This window comes from Stenella coeruleoalba (assembly GCF_951394435.1).
Source record: "Stenella coeruleoalba genome assembly, chromosome: 5".
Lineage (NCBI taxonomy): Eukaryota > Metazoa > Chordata > Mammalia > Artiodactyla > Delphinidae > Stenella > Stenella coeruleoalba.
In genome coordinates this window covers 9,670,953-9,690,968 of record NC_137150.1, presented here as the reverse complement: position 1 = coordinate 9,690,968, position 20,016 = coordinate 9,670,953, and the positions used below count along the sequence as shown (strand labels likewise).

Here is a 20,016-nt window from a genome sequence, read left to right as displayed (position 1 = left end):
AAAACCCCTAGTTTCCTCTCACCTTCCCCTAAGGCGGGAAGGAGGGCTTTCTCTAGAATTATAAAATCCAGGCAGTACTAACCACATTCTATTTAAAGCTCTCTCCACCTCCACCTGGAGGTGAAGCCCCAACCCAGACTCTCTCCCACGGTGGCTGGGAGTGGGGCTGGAGGGTCTTTGCTGCTTTCTTACACTCATTACAACCTGTAATTATACATGCGTTGGTTTGATTCCTTTTCTTAAGGTACCTCTCTCTCTCTCTCCCCCAGATCTGAGCCCCCGGGTGGCTGCGACCCTGTGTGTCCCGCTCAGCACTGCGTTCTCACGACAGAGCCTGCCACAGGGCAGGCACTCAAAATATATTTATGAACGAATGAGTGAATGAAAGGATGAGTGAAAGAAAATGCCCTTGATCTAGAGGACACATATCAGGTGTCCTTCCTGCCCTACGTCTAGGTCCCGGAGTACCTACATTTCCCTGAACTTGGCTCATTTATGCGTGCACGGAAAGCCTTTCTTGGGAGCGTTAGGTTTGGGACTGGTGACGGCTGGAGGGTGGAGTGGCTGTCTTTCCAGTCTCAGTACCAGAGGGTCTCACCGTGTCCGTCCTAAGGCGGTGAGTGGCACCTGCGCCCGTCCAGGAAGAGGAGGTTCCTGGAAAGCTCCAGATGCCTGTGGGAAGGGCAGGGCCTGAGGCGGGAGGCCAGGCCTGGGACAGCTGGGAGGAAGGAAGCTACGAGCGTCTCAGGTCCCCAGACCATTTACCACTTATTCAGATCCTCAGTCTTCCCTGCCCTTTACCAGAGGGTTCTTTGCCCTGTCTGCAATGCCCTACTCTTAAAGATTCATGGGTCCTAAGGAGGACACACTCCCAGGGTTGAGGAATGACGGGGAGAAGAGGCCAGACAGGAGAGCAGCTTGATTCAGCAAAGGCCGCTGAGATGGGAACATGGCTCCTATACGAAGAGCGTTTCATGCTTTTCCAAAGCATGCTCAGAAGTTGAGTGCCACGTGAGGTAGCAGGTGGGCATGGGCTTCTGGTGGGCCAAACGAGAAGTCCCTGAATGCCAGACCGCCACCGTCCCTCAGTTGTCACACCCCTCATCCCGACGCTCGCGGGCCCTGCTGGGTACCACACTGCTGTGCTCCCGGGGAAGGAAACCCGGACCCCGCACGCAGTATCCGCGGGCTGTGGGTCCACCTGGGCTAGGCTTTGTGCTGGTCCTTCTCTCACCTGCGCCGTGAGCTGACTCCCAGGGCACAGGACATGTGCCCTGGTGTGTTCTGCCAGGGACACATCTCCGTGAGTGCAGTTGTAAGTTCACACAGCCCCGGGCAGGTGGGCGTGGGTGTGCACACGTGTGTACAATATCGTTCTTGCACAGAGACGCTGGGACTAGCACCTGGGGGAGGAAGGGGACCCTGCCTGCACCCTGGAAGTAGGTGAGTGGGGGCTTGGGGGATGGTGGTGCCAGCAGAGACTATGAGCCCTGAGCGTGAGAAGTCCCTGCTCTGGTGCGTACTCTGCGACCGGGCACGTCGCCTCTTCATCCGTAGAACCAACCGGCAGGGTCTCACCGCCTCCCAGGGGGTGAGATCACGTGTAAGTAGCCCAGGGCGTAGGAAATTCTCAATACACGGTACTCATTATCAGGTCAGTATGAGTTCAAAGGCGAGAAACAAGCAGCTCTTGATGCTCTAAGACTTCTCTGTGTGTGTATCTTAGCATCACTCGAACTTCACCGCAGCACTTTGCTATGTATGGAGACGTGGTTACTCCATTTCATAAAGGCAGGTTTAAAGTTGCAAAGTGAAAAGCAGAAGGTTAGGTTTCCCACCACCTTGCGTGGGGAGTTGCCTCTCTGCTCAGAAAGGGGAAGATGCAGGAGCCTGTGAGTTCTGTGGTTGACACCAGAAAGGCCGTAAATATGGTAGTAGCTGGTCGAGCGGTTCTTGCCCCCCTCCTAGCTCTGCTGTTCCAGAGTACGGCAGACTCTTTACTGGGCTCAAAAAATAATGCTCTTCAGTCCAGAGAGGTCTCCACTTGCTTTCCTCTGTTAACTAACATCTAGACTTAGCTATCGCAGACCTGAGAGAAACTAATGACACCTTACAGTAAGACTATGATTGAATTACTGTCTGTTAATTAGGAGTTTGAAAATCACCTTGATCCCCTTGGAGAAAAACCTTGATATAAGTAGATGGTAATAAAAGTGAAACTATGTTTAATTCAAACTGTATCTTTTGAAATTTAATTAATTTCGTAATAATAGTTTTATTTATTTTTATTTTTTAAAAAAATTCTTGGCGGCACCCCGAGGCATGTGGGATCTTAGTTCCCTGAGCAGGGGTCAAACCCACGCCCCCTGCATTGAAAGGCAGAGTCTTAACCACTGGACCACCAGGGCAGTCCCTCATAATAATAGTTTTCAATGAGCATGTCAGAACTCTAAATGGTCCTTGGTCTCTTGAAAGAGTTATGTAGCATCCAGAGGTTCCTAATACAGTCTCCGGAAGTAGCTTGCTCACTGAGTAGTTGGCTTTAACGAGCTCGAGTTCCCCTTTTCTCCTGCAGGGAAGACTTAGGCCAGGTTTTATTTATTTATTTATTTATTTGGCGGTACGCAGGCCTCTCACTGTTGTGGCCTCTCCAGTTGCAGACCACAGGCTCTGGACGCGCAGGCTCAGCGGCCATGGCTCATGGGCCCAGCCGCTCCGCGGCACGTGGGATCCTCCCGGACCGGGGCACGAACCCGTGTCCCCTGCATCGGCAGGCGAACTCCCAACCACTGCGCCACCGGGGAAGCCCTTAGGGCAGGTTTTAAACCAGTCTCATCAGTTCTTTGGAGACACTCCCCTCCATCAAAGATGTAGCCTCTGCACTCAAAGTCTTTAAAACTTCGAAGACTGGGGAAGTCACAGTGGTGCCCTGCCCCTCCTTTCCCTCCTCCCAGACATTTACTGGAAGCAGAAGCAAGTGGCCGGCTGTAGACTGCATCCCCACTGGACACCCTGGCTGCCTCCTGGCCTAGTGGAAAGCTCCTTTCCCAGCTGCTAAGCCCCTCCCGTACTCATATCCTTTCCTGCCGTCATGGCCACAGAGGGTATTTGAGCACAAGGTGCACTTAAATTTCATGCTGAGATGGTACGAGGGTGTCACGTAAGCACATCGCTACTATAGTTGAGAAAATCGGAGAAGTGTTTTACAGCGTCGAGAGGCTGCCCGTGACCGAGGGCCCTGGGGAGGATGGGGTATGCGTGCACCCGTGAGGTCACCGTGGTGCAGAATGATTCATCATGTGCTATAAAGTAGCCTGTTTAGCATGAGAATGTGGAATAAGGCTTCCCACAGTAATCCTGTGCAAAATGACATGTAACATCCCGAGTTCTTCCCTAAGGAAACTTCTGATTGTGTGAGGTTGGTCATAAAATGGAGAAGTAAGAGGGTTATTGTCATTTGAGTGCGTGTGAACTTACTATATACGTGCTGTCTACACAGAAAAAAGCACAGCGTGATGTGAAGTGGTAGGAGTTATTACATCGTTTTTCTGGATAGTTTTATAGTTGCGTTGGAATTCCTTTTTAGGGTAGTTTGGGTTCTGTTTTGTTGCTCAATTTTCAACAGTTTTCGTTTTCTCTGACTATCGTATCATACGGCAGCAGAAGCAGTACAAGATCAAAACCAAAATTCTTTTCGACTTGTTGACATTCTGTGTACTTCTGAAACTAAAACTATGCAGAACATTTAAAACTTTGCCAACAGTTCATGGTAGAATAAACATTTAAAATCTGTACATTGAGTTCGTAACTAATCTCTTGGTTTATTGGAACTCCCAGCTTTTCCAGAGCCCTTTTCTATTTTCCCTGTGCTATTCTGCACTACTGAGCTTCACCAGCCCTGACCTATTTAAATATATTTGGGAACGTGGAGACTTCTAGTAATCTTAAGTCTCAATTCATCTAGAAATATGAGTGACTTCCTTTCACCTAAAGGTTTGGTTGTGGCTTTATAGTTTATTAACTTGTCTGCATAAAATAAAAATTTCTTATCTGATTTGAAGGATGGTTTTTAATAAGGTAGATCACCCTTGTGCATTCACTGTTTTAATTCCTCTAAGCTCTGGCTCTGTGATTTTATTGTTCTTTTTTCTTTTATTCCTCTATATAGTGCTCTTTTTCCCCCTCCTTAATTTCCTCTTTATGGTGTTTTCTCTGTCTTTGCTCCTTTCTGCTCTCCTCCAGCCTACAAATGTGTATTACTAAGGACTTCTAGTGGCTAATGCTGGAAGTGCCTCTCAGAAATACCCACAATGTAAACGTTTGGTCCATCCCAAGTGCACTAGGCACCAAAGCAACTAGGAGAAAAGAAAGCACCTAGAGCAATAAACTGGTTGTTTTGACTACATGATCCTGTTTATTTCCATGAATTTTATACTGAATCCAAATTGCTGTTTAGATGAGTACAGGCAAAACCTGTATTACTCTGTGTATAATAAGCATAATGTCTCTTTGCTTTTATATTGACATGGTAATTCACTGCAGGAACTACTGCTTAGTTAAAACTTGAAGTTTAATCTGTGAAATGCAGCCCTTTCTAAGTGTGTGAATATGGTTATATATTGATTTAGAGTGAGAAGGGGTAGATGGAGACGTTGACTGTGGTAGGAGAGGCTTTTCATCATGTGAAAATTCAGCTAGATACTTACAGGTGAAATGGGATCTCAGTTTACAGGGTTTGATCTGAAATATAGTGCATGAAGATTCAGCGTACAGCTCAGATAAAAGGTAAGTAACAGGAGAGCTACGTGCCTCACCCTTAGGTACCTACCACCCTAGCTTTGCAGTGAACTTTATGACGAATCAGAGCATGTTGAAAAGCTAGAGAATTCTTGGCTTCCTGAATGTGGACTCTGGGTCACTCTTAGCTCATAATTTGCTCCAGATTTACACAGCACTTGGCATCTCTTCTCTGGCAAGGAATGATTGTTAAAATAGTTGAATACAGTGTGGAGGAGGTCTTATAGGATGCCAAAAGCATACTTCAGTTGACTATGATAGATACTGAGAGTTTACTTCTCAAGAAAATTGCGTAGATCTTGAAATACTCTCCCTTTTATAGTCAGTTATAACACTTGTTTTGAACATGCAAATTTATTTGCATGTGATCAATACAGTAAGGGATAATTTTAACTGAACGCGGATTTTGTGTTTACCTGTGCACGGTTTTGATGGCAAGAAACACTAGCGAGCGCAGAAACTGCACCTGGGTGAATTGAATGTACACACCCACCTCACACACCCACCAGCTGCTACATCAGATCACCGGGTGTGTCCTGCGCTGCGCCCTCCGCATCTCAGTTATAACCTCTCACCAGACATCAGACCCCCTCCTTCCACCACTCACAGTAACTCAAGAGCTGCAGCCCTTCCCTCCAGGTCTTTTTCAAGGTCAGGTGCCACACGCCACGCTCACTGCTGCGTTTTTGCGTTCCTTAACTACGTAACATGTGCAGGACTGTGCTATCACTTGTATTCTGCTCCTGCCTTTTGTAATGTGTCACAGCAGAATTTCTGAGTGTTGTGCCCTGACCCAATTTTCCCCACAAACCTTGCGTTTTTTATCACACAGGTTTTTTTATAGTGTGGTGATTTTTAGGAATATGTCTGTCACACAGCAGAACTGTCAGTACTGCCATCTTATTGTCCAGAGTTACCAAATGACCAAGTCCGGAGCTCCTAACACTGTAGACCTTCCAGAAACTCTCCTCCCACCCCTGGAAATGTTCAACATCCTTGTTCTGTCCCTGCCCCTCTGACCACTCCTTCTGTGTCTCTTATACAGCTTCCCTCTGCTTATTATTATCTGCCGTGTTGCTGTGATGTTTTCATCTCATTTAGCTTTAAAATTCCTCCCTCGGAGATGTAGACATTCTTTCATCTCAGCTGCTACCTTGGTGCAGAAAGCTTCCGATTTTCCAGCCCTAGAACCAAGCTTTCCCACGGTTTCTAGCTGCTGCTGCAGATCCTCAAAAGACTGCCCCGTTCACTGCCAACTCCTCTGCTCAGCTGGGGCGGAACTCCACTTCCGGGATGAGTTAACACCTTAGAGACACAGTGTAAACCTGGAAAAGCTTTGCAGCGGTCGGGTGCGGCACAGCCTCCTCGTCTGTCCGGTTTACCCTCTTTGTCTTTGGCTCTTCCTTCTGTGCCCACAGCCCATCAGTCACCGGGTCCTGCTCTGTCCTTCCCGATGTACCCTCTCCAGCCCATCTCTCTTTCCCAGCCCCACTGCGTCCTGCCCCCCTTTCATACCCCCATCCCCCATTCCTTCCTTACTCTTTGTTCAGAGCCTGAAATTCTACCTTGATCACAGCACATCTCAGCTTAAAATCGTTATTCCGGGGGCTTCCCTGGTGGCGCAGTGGTTGGGAGTCCGCCTGCCAATGCAGGGGACACGGGTTCGCGCCCCGGTCTGGGAGGATCCCACATGCCGCGGAGCGGCTGGGCCCGTGAGCCATGGTCGCTGAGCCTGCGCGTCCGGAGCCTGTGCTCCGCAACGGGAGAAGCCACAACAGTGAGAGGCCCGCGTATCGAAAAAAAAAATCGTAATTCTGTATCGCATCCAATCTGGCCCTTTTCTAGCCACGTTCCCTACTTTCCTCTAACACAAGTGGAAATGTCTAGAGAGCCTAATGGTATTGCACATTGATCTCTGTCCTGGCGCCTCCCATCACACCCGCAAGGAGGTCGGTGTGTGGCAGCGGCCACGTACACTCCTCTCTACGTATTCATTAACAATCCAGTAGTGTTTTCTAAATGGCAGAGTTCTTTCCTTTTTTGAAAAAACTTTATGTTTTAACTGAAGTGTAGTTGATTTACAATGTCATGTTAGTTTCAGGTGTACAGCAAAGTGATTCAGTTATACATATATATGCTGTATATATATTCTTTTTCATATTCTCTTCCATTATAAATTATTGTAAGATATTGAGTGTAGTTCCCTGTGCTGTACAGTAGGTTCTTGTTTATCTATTTTATATATAGTAGTGTATGTATATTAACCCCAAACTCCTAATTTATCCCTCTGCCCTTTCCCCTTTGGTAACCATAAGTTTGTTTTCTGTCTTTGGGTCTATTTCTGTTGTGTATATAAGTTCATTTGTATCATTTATTTTTTAGATTCCACATATAAGTGATATCATTTGACATTTGCCTGGCAGAGTTATTGCTCTCATTTTTCTATTATATAGGTTGTTTTTCTGTAATTTTCTATAATTTGCATGGTGAAAAATGTAGAAGTCAGGTTTCATGAGGAAACTAGGACAGATTACTCTGGAAGCGGTTTTTTGTTTATAGAGTGTTTTCCTAGTGACCTTGCTGGAAGGGACGCTGACCTGGAACGCCTCAGCCCCGGGTGGGGGGTGCCCGCACAGCGGCCTGTGTGAGGTGGAGGGTCTTTAACTGCAGACTGCAGCTGCCTAAAGACCGCCACAGCTGTGCAACTTTTATGCCCCAGTTCAAATGTGTGATTTTTATATTATTTTCAAGTATTAAAAAGCTATGTGGTAATTCCCAACAGTAACTTTATAAATGGTTTCTCTTCCATTAGTTCAACTCTGTGACATTTTGCTGTTCTTGGAAGCTTTCGCGAAAGGAAACGTTACCTCTGCATTTCAATTTAGAAGTCTCGGATCCCAGAGTTCCCGCATTTGGTTCAAAAATTCTTCACCCATACAGTAATAATTATTGTAAAGTGTTAAAGACAAAAGTAGCATTGTTAACTGAGGACGTTACTTTCAAGAACACAGAAAAAAAAGCACCAAAGCTGACAGATTCCAGAGGGAATTTCATTTTTATTTTCTCTACGTTCTCAGCGTTGGTGAACGGACTCACTTTCTAGGGCTGTGTAGCACAGGTTGCAAAACAGAAAATAAAGAAACAGTCTACAGAAATCTAGTAATATAAAATATATTAATATAATAATAGTTCTCATAATCACACCTATAAACAGACGTTTGCCTTATACTAACATGGGGAGTTACTTTCAAAACAGGGCATTCTTACAGAAGGCATTTCTGGTTTCCTTCCAGCTTAATAAAATATGAATTTTAATTTTTACTTTGCCTTTAGTTGAAACTTCCTACTTTCCATCTTCTTGAGACCTATATTAAAACCTTATCTTAGGGGCTTCCCTGGTGGCACGGTGGTTAAGAATCCGCCTGCCAAGGAAGGGGACACGGGTTCAAGCCCTGGTCCAGGAAGATCCCACATGCCAAGGAGCATCTAAGCCCATGCGCCACAACTACTGAGCCTGCGCTCTAGAGCCCGTGTTCCGCAACAAGAGAAACCACCGCAATGAGAAGCCCGCACACCGCAACAAAGAGTAGCCCCTGCTCGCCGCAACTAGAGAAAGCCCACGTGCAGCAACGAAGACCCAATGCAGCCAAAAATGAATAAAATTATTTTTTAAAAAAAAAACAAAAAACCTTATCTTAGAGTTGATCGAATTTATGAAATGGGTTTCTGGGCTATGTTAAATCTATAGATTATCCTAATGCGTTTGTTCCAGAAATTTAGGAGGTACTGTTAACCGGACACTAATGTGAAATCCATGAGCAACAGCTATTTGAAAGCATCTTGTACTTTGTAAACAATACGAGGGTCCACGTGGTAAGTTACTCGGGCCGGCAGCGGGATGTCTGATTTCGGTGCTGAGACTTACACCTGTGCATGTAAAGTGAATCGATGAAATGTGCATTAATGCAGATCATGCTTATAAAACCAGTCACTCTACCGGGCCTTGCGTTATAGTCACATATTACCGTAATGTATACAGAGAAAACAAGATAACTTAAAGCAGTTTTTCCCTTTGACTCATCTCTTGATGTCACTCCCCACGTATTTGCTTTTGTCTAGTCTGAGATGCTTATTCTAGTGGTTTCACATGAAATATAAATGATTTCTGTTTTTTAATAATGAATTGGTCAGTGGAGCCAAGTAAACTGTTTAATGTTGTCATTTGAAAAAATGTTTTCCCAAAGTGCTTTATAGAAATATTACTTTATAAAAACACACTTCTGGGCCCGTGTCAGTAGCTGAGATGTTGCTACATATTGTGTGTAACACCCGTCGGGAGCCAGGACGTTCCCTAATGCTTCTGTCCATCCTCCTGGTTGGAATGCGCTTTCCTCCTGTTCAGCTGCTGCCCGTGGTCAAGACCTTGCTGGTATCGTGGAAACAGCAGAGGCTTTGAGTCAAACGGAATCCCCGTCCCCCTGTTCACTAGTTACAGTCCTTTGCTCATCACAGCAGGTGACCTTGGGAAAGTGGCTTTGCTCTGGGGTCCTCAGTGTTCACATCTGTGAAAGCAGCATCACCAACACCCACCTCCCGTGGACTTTGGTGAGCATTAGAGGAAATGGAGGACGCCAAGTACGTACCTGATGCCAAGGAGGCGTTGAAATACTTCCATTTTGACTCATTCAGCCAACACTTGCACTGTTTATAATTGCACCTCGTTACAGAGTGGCAGACCCAGCCCAAGTGGCAGCACCCCTATGCATTCAGTCATAATTGTCAGCTGTGCGAGAACAAGACCTCAGCCAGCCAGGTAGGCAGGCAGGGAGGCCCGGCCTGGCCTGGTCCTGCCCTCTCGGCCCACTGGACCTTTAACCAAGTGCGCTTACAGGAGCCCACAGGCCAGAGAGTCCCCTGAACAACACCTAGACGGGCCCTTTACTCGAGGAGAACTCACACGAATGTTGCAGGAGTGGAGGGTTAATGGACTCAATCTGTGGGCAAGAATATAAACTTAATTATAAATATGTACCCTGCAACTATAAAAAGATATAAACTGGCAGTTCCTCCTCCCAGAGGGAATGATGCGCTCATTCCATTGACAGGTGTGGGGAAGTGAATCATCTCTGCTGAGGTCTGGGTGGGTTTTCTTTCTTCCTGTGTCTGAAAGTTGCTGATTGGTTAGCAGGTACCCACCTCTCGTGGGCTGACTGCCTCTGGAATCCCCTCTGATACGCTCTGCAGGGACCTGCCGCTGGTCACTTCCATACCCGGGGGGCTGGCTTTTCACTGTGTTTGCATCCTTCACCTGGGGTGTTAGCCACCTCCATAATTTATATACTGCACATAAGTCGGCGGACACATTCACCCCCATTACCGGGAGAAGGACTTGGTATTGAGCTGTCCCGCTACCCTGCCCCGGCTTAGGAGCGTCTCACTGTCACGCCCAGGAGCACGTGGGCAGCGGTGGCACTGCCACGTTTTATGTGATTACTGTTTGCTCGTGGCCCCGGGTCATTCTGCTCTTCATGCGTTCTCAGCACCGACCTCAGGGTCCCACACGTGCAGCCTCAGCGCATGACTGTCCCCAGAGTAAAGGATCGGTCCTCCGGCATCACAGAGCTCAGGGACAGGGCAGCGTCCTTCTCTAGCCCCTGGAGGTGGACGTGCGTTTCTGAAGCCTTTCATGTCTTTTACAGTTAAAAGGTGCAGCACTCTTTAACCTTTGGCAATACTTTAAACTGGAAGATGCTTCTTAGAGGAATAGTGCGATTTGTTGTTTCTCTGAGCTTCTTCACACCAGGCTTGTCAACAAAGCTAGTATCAGTAATGGGTGTGTAAAACATTGCCAGTGAGAACAGGACAGGAAGGCACACTCATTCAGCTAATTGGGGGCTTCCAGAAGGAGCTCTGCCGGGCCCTCGGGTGAGTGCGGAGTCCACTGCGACTTCACCATTGGCAAGTTCCAGCCGCAAGCATCCTCTCCTCTAATCCCCACAATATTATGAGCCCTCATAATGTCTTTTATTCAGCTCAGTTTACAGGTAGGAAATTACGGCTCCATGATGTTTCATACCTTGTCCTAGATGACAAAGCTGAGGAACCCATGTAAATCTGTGCTCGTTCTGCGCCTGCCCCAGCCCGGATGTGGATCTGTTTTGACCACCTTCGCCCGTAGGCTGTTGGGATGCGTGAGTCTGGCCTTAATGCTGCTGTTTTGTTCTCTTGCTTTCCTTCTGTTACTGCTCCTGTCCTGCCCACTTGTCTCATGACCAGGTTCATTTTGTTGCTTTTTCCCCCTGTCTGAATGGTGGCGGCACGGTTGGCCAGTTCTTTGATACTGACCTGTGACAACCACCATCCTTGCTGGGGGAAGTCCTTGCTTTGTGATGCCTCTCGTTGGCTCGGCTCAGAGCTGAAGGAGGTTACTGATGATGGTATGAACCTTTTCAGTATGCAAATTATGTAATGGTACAAATGACTTTCTACCAGTGTAATTGAGTTCTGAACTATTCATTTTTATCACTGCCTGTTCAATATGTCAAGCTGTAAAGTAGAATATTTAAATTTGCAGGAATGACTCAGATCTTGAAGAATGAATGTGAAAATACCGAATTCCTAAGTGGGGGCCGTGCCCCTGGGCTGTGCACTTCCTGAAGACAGGGGCTGTGTCCTGTAGGTCACCCTGCCCCCCATTTCTGCTCAGCGGCTGCCCACAGGACACCTTCCATGAATAATGAATGAAGGCATAAATGAACACCTGCTTTGGCCTTCAAACCTCACAGTGTTTACTGTAATTTTCTTAGAACAGTGGAAGTTGATAAATGCTGTGTGACTCACTTTAAGAATCTGGTGTACTTCTTAAGAGGCGTGTTGATTATGCTTTAGTTTAAGTATAACTAATAAAATATGGTGTTCTTCGAGTTATAGAAATAATCCAACCTATGTTAATTACTAAGGCAGCTAGTGATAAATACTATAAAGAAAAACAAGGCAGAATTTAAAGGAATGAACAATGATGGATTGGTATTTGTTATACAAAATAGAATGGCCCTGTAAAAGAGATGAGTAATATCATCATGTGAAATATTTAAATACAAAAAGCTTATAATCAACAGGGGCCTACTGTATAGCACAGGGATCTCTACTTACTATTCTGTAATAACCTATATGGGAAAAGAATCTGAAAAAGAATAGATACATGTATATGTATAACTGAATCACTCAGCTGTTCACCTGAAGATAACACAACATTGTAAATCAGCTATACTCTGATATAAAATAAAAATTAAATTAAAAACGAAAACAAAAAGCTAGAGTCTACGGTTATGGCAAGGATCATAATTGTCCCCATTTGAGCCATGAGAACTGAAGCTGGCCATCCCATTTTCATAGTGATTTTAGAGCCAAAAAGTTTACTTCAGACAGACCTTTCCCCAGCATTTTGGTGAGTAAAATAATTGGTCAGCTGTACCCTGTTCCTTTTTCTTAATTCAGGCACGGCTCCTAAAATAAGCACATGCAATTTAGAACAAGAACTCAACGCTGAATTTTTTAAATCACTGATAGGCACGTTAAGACTACTTGTTTGAGTGATAGCATTAGTGGTGCATCAAAGAAATGCTGTTTTTTGATCCTCAACCTAAGCTTTAAACTGATTCAGATGGAGGCATCTTGGCTGAGGTGAGAAAGGCATGTAGGTGCTGGAGCTTTCCATAAGGTGACGCAGGAGGTTTTGTTAAAATGAAGGACAGATTGGATGTGCGCACATATTTATTTGTAGCTTTTCACACTGAAACGAGCTCAGGTACTGGCTTGAGGTTCAAATCCGGTGTTGTGCAAGCCTAACCACCCGAGGAATATACTCATCACAGTCTGGTCTAAGCCCTTGTGTGGGGAGGTGTGACTGTATCATTTAACATGTACACACATGAACTTGAGTAGTGGGACGTCAGATGGAGGGACGAGTCGCCGCATCCCGTCAGCCGCGTTGGGGGAAGAGCCTCGCGCCCGAGAGCGGACCCTCCTGTGTTCAGCTGTCTGTGTGACCTCCTGTCTGGATGTTTCCTCTGCAGATGATCCAGTCCCTCAAGGCGTTGATTGAAAATGCAGACGCTGTGTATGAAAAGATTGTACACTGTCAGAAAGCAGGTGAGTGAGAATTTGTTTCTTTTCTTTAAAATAAAGTTAGTAGTTTGCCCCTGAGCTATTTCATCTTTTTGATACTATATCAAGAAAACCAGATATTAAAAGTATTTCTTCATGGCTAAAGAAAATACTAATTCACTGGTTCTCAAGCCTGGATAATAGACTCACCTGGGAGGAGCTTTTAAAATATATTGACATGGTCTGGGGTGTGGCTTAAACGTTCATAGCTGTTAAAGGTTCCCAAGCATTTCTAAGCCACAGCCCAGATTGAGACCCTCTGCGCTAAATCTCTTCCACCTCCGTGGGCACCAGTTACAGCCTCTTGAAATTGTCAATGCACTGGCATTTTCACATGCTGAGGAATTCATTCATTTCACAACCAAATGCTATACTAGATTACAAAATTCAACTTACATAAACAACCGTCTCAGTAATTTTTAGCTGTGATAAAACCAAAAAATCAAGTGTTCTGCATTGTAATAACAATAGGTAAAATGCAATTCTTTCAATTTTCAAATTTTGAGTGTCAATTTGGAAGGTTCTAATGTGGAGAATATTTGTAATTCATAAATAAGAGTATCTGTCCTTAATTTCTAGGGTTTTTGGTTTCTGTTCTTTCAAATCAGGAGGCCATAACTGTTACCTAGCCGTAAAAAAAAGTCATCTCTTATCTCAGAAATGAACTCGTTTAAAATAGATGAAAGGCATAGATACATGCGACAATTTCTCTTTTGGTGTTTATTGAAGAATATGCATGTTAGTGACTAATCAAGAGACGAAAATCCTCATCTTGTTAGCAAAATATTATTAGCAAAGTCATCTTTCTACTTCTAGCCCTTTCTGGGACACTTACGACCACAATTAAAGCAAGTTACGTCAAATACCACTTTTCATCATGTCACTACCCTATACAGAATCATTGAGTAGCTGACCAAATCTAAACTTCTAACTTCCTATGCAAAGTCATTGCCAACTGGCCCACCCACTTTGCCAATGTTATATTAAAAAGTATTAATTAAGTCATCTGTTCATTTATTTAATAAATATGTTTTGAACTTGTACTATGCCTAAGATACTTGTAAGAGCTGTTACATACCAAAATATTTAAAACAATAAGCAAGATTGGTTTTTGTCTTCTAGAACCTTCAAATCAAACAGGACGTATGGAAGTAACCACGCACAGTCAGACGCATTGAGTACTTACTGTGTGTGACTCAGGAGCCTGAACTCGGCCTGTGAGGCAGTGGGGAACCCCTGGTTTTTTAGTGGAAGGGGAGAGAAGCTGAGCTTTCAGGTGACCATCATAATAGCTGTGTGCAGAGGACTGTTGTGGGCAGGACCCGCTGGAGGTTGTCCGGAACAGTGAGGAAGATGTGAGGTTGTTCGTCCAGCCGGGCTTTGGGCTGCCCCGCCTCCTCTGCCATCTCTTGTGTGTTTCCACTTAGATTTCCACAAGGTAGGACCTCCGTCTCCCTCCTCTCTGCCAGTCTTTCCCTGTCTTCTTCTCATCTCATCAGTCTCCCAGGGGCTTTCCTGATTCCGGGATGTGTGTTCCAGACCCATTCCATTCAGCCCTTCAGACGTGTATCTGGTTCAGCCGATCAAGCCTCTTCGGTCACTGTGTCTTTTATTAACGTGTCCCATCTTCCAAACGGGACAGTGACCTCCCGTGCGCCAGGCTTGCATGCTGAGTGACTCTCTGTTTTACCCGTGACATCTGTTCTAACATCTGCACAGCGGAGTCGCTCAGATACTAACTGGCTAAATGTGATTTGACTTTTATGAAGTATTCGATTCTATTAAATGCATGTATTGCTATGAGAATTGTGGACCGTTAGAATCTGAAACCACAGTTTATCGGAAAGAAAGAACTGGCTATTCATTTAACAATTTGAGTTATTGGCAATTCTTTGCAACTTCCTTGCCTTATGAAATTTGATAATGTCTAGCATCATGCAGCTTCGTGTTGTTTTTCTGTTCGATTTCAGTAAGGGATATATTTGCTTGTATTTGAAAAGCTAAAGAGTCTTGTCTGTTAAGGGTTTTGCTTGGGGAGGTAGGAGTGGGGATAACCGCTGTGTAATGGTCTGAGTTGCTTCGGGTTGAAAGCCCTTCAGAAGCACATAACGATCATCTCCCGGTTTCATAATTACTGCCGCCCGCCTACACAGCCCTTCTGTTGTCCAAGTGCTTATTTTAGAGTCTCTTGATCTTTGTTTCTTATGTTTACAGTTATCGTAAGGCATATCGTTCTTAATCATCTGAAGAGCTGCTCATTTGTGTTGGGCTCAATAGCATTTGCATAAGATTTTACTTTTGGTGAGTAATTGTTCTGCTTGCAGATCTTTAATCTTGCAATTACAAAGTAAAGGTATAGGTCACCAAAGTGCTGGAAGAGAGGATTATTTTAGAAGTATTCCACACTTTTAAACACAAACCTATATTCTTATTAGGCAAAGCTTCACGTAAATAACTGAAAATAAGGAGTTACACACTACCCGCCTCCAGTCCCGTGTTGAAAAGTGCACCCAGTTGGGACAGGTTCGGACTCCCCGCTGTGTAACTGATTTTTTGGAGCTAGAAATGAGTCTGCTGAGGCCGTTATTGGGAGGAGAGACTGAGGCCGGTGAGGAACGCCGGTAAGTGAAGACCCACAGCCAAGGTGGGCCAGGAAGCTGCTCGCGCAGCAGACAGGGACCCAAAGGGACCAGGAAGGGAGGTGAGAGCAGCCAGGTGAGGGGCAGTTGGGGCAGGCTGTGTAGCCCACTCTTTTAAGACGAGAATATGCCAGCACAGAAGTTTGGTGGGTTAAAGGGAAATCTTAATAAGAAAACCACGTTCCTAGGAATATGGAAGATCCATTGAAGAGGCGGAGAGGAAGATGCTAAAAGATGAGCCCAGCATAAAGGGTGCAGGAAGTGAGGGGGGCAGGAATCAAGCGTGGCTGTGAAACACTTGACCTCGGAAAGGGAGAGCCGTGGCGTGTGGACGCATCCTGGGGTGGAGGAGTGTTTTCCACTGAGAAGGGGGGGACGCTGGCTCTTGGGTGCGGTGGAAGCGGGGACGGGAAGGGCAGGATGTGGAGCATTTGCTCAGAGCCAGAGGCCAGTGGTGCCAGTGACAGGGACGGACTGAATGTTGGGATCGCGGGGAGGGGTGTGGGACGAGTGGATCTGGGCTGCCATGCGAGTGAGAAAGACAGAGAAGTGGTGGATGGTACGGCCGTGCGGGAACGGGTCTGTGTGCAGTAACGAGCACACGTCCTACTGGGTCTAAAAGATGCTTGTTCTCCCAGGAAGTATCCAAGTGGGTGATGGAAAGGAACACACACGGGGGCGGGGGCGGGGCCGGAATCTCCAGAGGGAGAAGCATTGTTAAAGTTCATACAAGTTCTTTTTCAAAAGTTTATAAAAGCTGATAAAAGATTAGCCGGATTCTTTCAGGGGAAACATCTTTTCCACTTTCTGATGTCTAGCTCTTTCTCTCCTTCAGTGGCCCCAAAACGGCAGCCTGTGTTTGAATTTTAGTTAGTCACTGAATCGATCTGTTCCGTAAAGAATAGGAAGATGATCTAGGAGGTAGTCCAGACTGCTTTGCTTCGGTGCATTGGATGTTTTCATCAGGTGAATTTAAATGGAAAAGCATTTGTTCTCTGGGAAGAAAAAAAGAAATCAATGACTTATTTCCTGCCAGTAGCGTACTTCCTGTCCAAGATGGTGCATTAACATGCATTTAATGTCCACTCCTTTCTGAGCCTCATTAAAATGACAGTAGGGTTGTTTTTTTTTTTTAATAAAAAACTTACAAGGACAAAGAAAATGGGAGCAACAAAATTTTGGAAACAGGAAAAGGAAAGTCGACTTAGCTGACTCAAGAAAGCTGAGCCTGAAGCGGGTGGGAATGGGGGCACAGTCTGACTTCGTGGAGACCCCAGCAGGCTGGGACCCGGTGGCAGCAGATGCCGCTGGGGGTCGAGGTAGAGGTGGGAATAAAAGGGGACAGCTGTCCGAAAGCTGGATTCAGGAGCAGCTAGGTCCCAGACGGCCGAGAGTCCTGACGGTGGGGAGCTTGAAAATAGCCAAATTCTCATCCTTCATCTGGGCAGTTTAACAAGTAATGCTTGGGGAAGAAAATCTAAACAGTATATGCCTGTTACTTAGCAATAGGGGCATAGATACTCAAAAATGAAACAAACTCAGCTAAAGGGGTTGAATGTTAACTGCTTCTGGAGAGGGGGGATTGGTGACAACTCTTTATCTTTAAACTAGGTGTATGCATCCTTCTGCCAAACATTAAATCACTGCTAAATTTAAACTTAATTTAATTTACTAAGTTTAAGAAAGAGGAAAGAAGGGATGGAGCGGTGGAAGCTGCGACAGGAATCCTTGACCTGCGTGGTCCTGGAGGAGGCGTGGCCACGCCCACCAGGCTTGGGGCCAGGTGGGTGAGGCAGGTGCTTGCCGCCCAGGACCCCTGCCACCTGGCTTTCTGGGCAGCCCAGGTGCAGAGGTGGTGTCTGCACCCAGTGGGCGAGAGCCTGGCTCCTCTTCTGGCAGGAGAGTCGGGTCCCTGCTCTTTCCAAGTAGAAGTAGAAGCTTCTATTCTGAAAGCTCTGAGGGGCTCCCATGCGTGGCAGGGGTGCATCATTACTGAGTAAAGTGGGATGGAAGGCAGCTTTCGAAATAACAAAAGCTTTAATTGCCCTTCATTTTAATCTGCTTACTGGAAATTTTCCTGTAATGGATGCTACACATCTCTGCTTTCTTAAATTGGGCTGCCAAAAGTAATTTGAACTTGCGATGACCCAGGGTGGTTATTTGCCCTGGTTAATGCAGCGATGCCCCCAGGAGCCTTAAGTTTTCAGGGCCCTTACGCTGTGCACTGGGGCTTCCTGTTCAGATCCCATCCCAGGAGTCATAGTTTAGTTCCATCTCCTCTCCTTCGGCTTTCACTCCCTACTTCTCCTACAGTTCGTGCTGCATTTCCCACCGCCTGTTTGTACATGACTCTTTTGTTCTCTTTCTGATTTGCTGCTTCTGGTCTGCCGGCCTTTCCCCTGGGACCAAGCTTGATAGATTTATCTTACCTCAAAGCAGAGAGAGCCTGACGCGTCCCTGTGAGGAGAACAAGCAGGATGCCAGGCAGACCTACATGACATTGCTCAGTGGCCTCTGTTGTTTTGCAAACTCCTGGGATTGCAGTGTGTTCTTAGCAGGGAAGGTTTCCGGATAAGTAACCTGTCACCATCCATCAATTGCTTTGCTCACATCATTGTCTGGCTCAACACAGCAAACGTAAAATCATCTGTACGAGTCATTCTGAAAAACACTTCACAGTGTTCCGTTAACAATGTTTGCAAAAGGAAGCCTGGGAGCCTATAACTTTTGTCTTCGCTTATGTCAGGCTGTTTCTCAGCCCCAATTTACAGAAGTAAGAGGTTCTTCCCTGGGGATCCAGCACAGGCTCCTGGGCCCCCTGTACCATGTCTTGCTGTGTGGTATTACGTTAGTCACTCGACTTCTCTCTGGCTCATTTTCCTCCTTCTAAGTGACAGTGAGTTGTATGCGTCCCCGATAGCCCCACGGGTTCGAGAATACAGTGACCTCAGATCAGTTGCCTAAGCAGCAAGTTTGGAATGGCCTGATCACAGTCACCTAGAAAGAGAAGATCAGATAAGTCATCCCATGCGACGGCACGGGTGCATGAGTTGCATGCAGCCTGTCAACGTGTGTTTCAAGGGGGAGAGTCAATGCCTCACTTTGAAGGTGAAGAGTGACCTCTCTGAAGGTGAGACACGTGAACCCTTAACTCCTTTGGGACCCTCGGCCTCTTTCCTCTTCTAAGAATCACCAGGTGCCCTCCCGGGCACTTTAATTAACTAACAGTGAAGCCACAGAAGCCAGGAAGTAGCAAGGTCATTGTCGGTGGGCCAGCCTGCCCCCCGCCCCATCCTTCTTAATGCCCTCAAAAGGAACCTTTGCTGATGGTAAGGGAGGGTAGAGGGATGATCACAAAAGTGACAACTAGGCCAACTCAGGCAGGAAGGCTAAACAAGCAGGCAGTCTGTAGGAACCAGCTGTCTCCCCGCACCCCGCCGTCTCAGGTGCCCATTACCCCATCCTGCCTTCAGACGACCACATAGCTGTCGTCGCAGCAGGATTTCCTACAAGTGTGGTCAGAGTCTCCTAGGGACACTTGTGTAAAGTGCAGTTCCTTTGCTTCGCTCCCCAGTATTGAATCCTGGAGGTTGGGGCCCAGGAATTTGCATTTGAACGAGAAGCTCTCTTTAGAGGATGGAGCAGAGAGGTCCCTCCTGGGTTCATGCTCACCTCTGAGCCTCTCCCCACCCCTGCCCACCCTGCAAAGGGTGACTGCTCCGTGCCTGCCTGCCGGATTGATGAGAGCGATTCCTTCTTCCCAGCACGGCTTTCACTGGTGACATTTCCCAGTGCCAGGAGTGAAGGGGAGGCAGATGGGCAGATGTGTGACCTCCCTGGATATCTGTCCTGTGCGCAGATCCCAAAGCTGTGCTTTCTTGTCACTTCTTCCTCTGCCTCCTCCTTCCCTGTAAACCCAGAGTCTCTGAACGCATCACTTTTCATCTTAATGGCAACTCGCAGGCTTCCTGGTGGCACAGTGGTTGGGAGTCGGCCTGCCAAAGCAGGGGACACAGGTTCAAGCCCTGGTCCGGGAAGATCCCACATGCCGTGGAGCAACTAAGCCCGTGCGCCACAACTACTGAGCCTGTACTCTAGAGCCCGTGAGCCACAACTCCTGAGCCCACATGCCACAACTACTGCAGCCCGTGTGCCTAGAGCCCGTGCTCTGCAGCAAGAGAAGCCACTGCGATGAGAAGCCCATGCACTGCAATGAAGAGTAGCCCCTGCTTGCCGCAACTAGAGAAAGCCCGTTCACAGCAATGAAGACCCAATGCAGCCAAAAATAAACAAACAAACAAATAAATAAATAAATGGCAACTCTCAGCAGCTCAGCAGATTATCTTCTGGGGAGGGGTCAGGCTTCCTTCAACTCTGGCACTCCCATAAAAATCATTTTTGTTATTATTCCATT

At 46.5% G+C, this 20,016-nt stretch overlaps 1 protein-coding gene across 2 annotated transcripts in view; it reads left to right on the top strand.

The window, feature by feature from the left end:
- The window catches only part of PLCL2 (phospholipase C like 2), a 196,480-nt gene that overhangs the window by 129,596 nt on the left and 46,868 nt on the right, over nt 1-20,016 (top strand). For both annotated transcript variants that reach the window (XM_079921255.1, XM_079921256.1), the window contains exon 5: nt 12,873-12,948. In XM_079921255.1, coding sequence (XP_079777381.1) covers nt 12,873-12,948 — 76 coding nt within the window. The remainder of the gene's footprint in view (nt 1-12,872; nt 12,949-20,016) is intronic.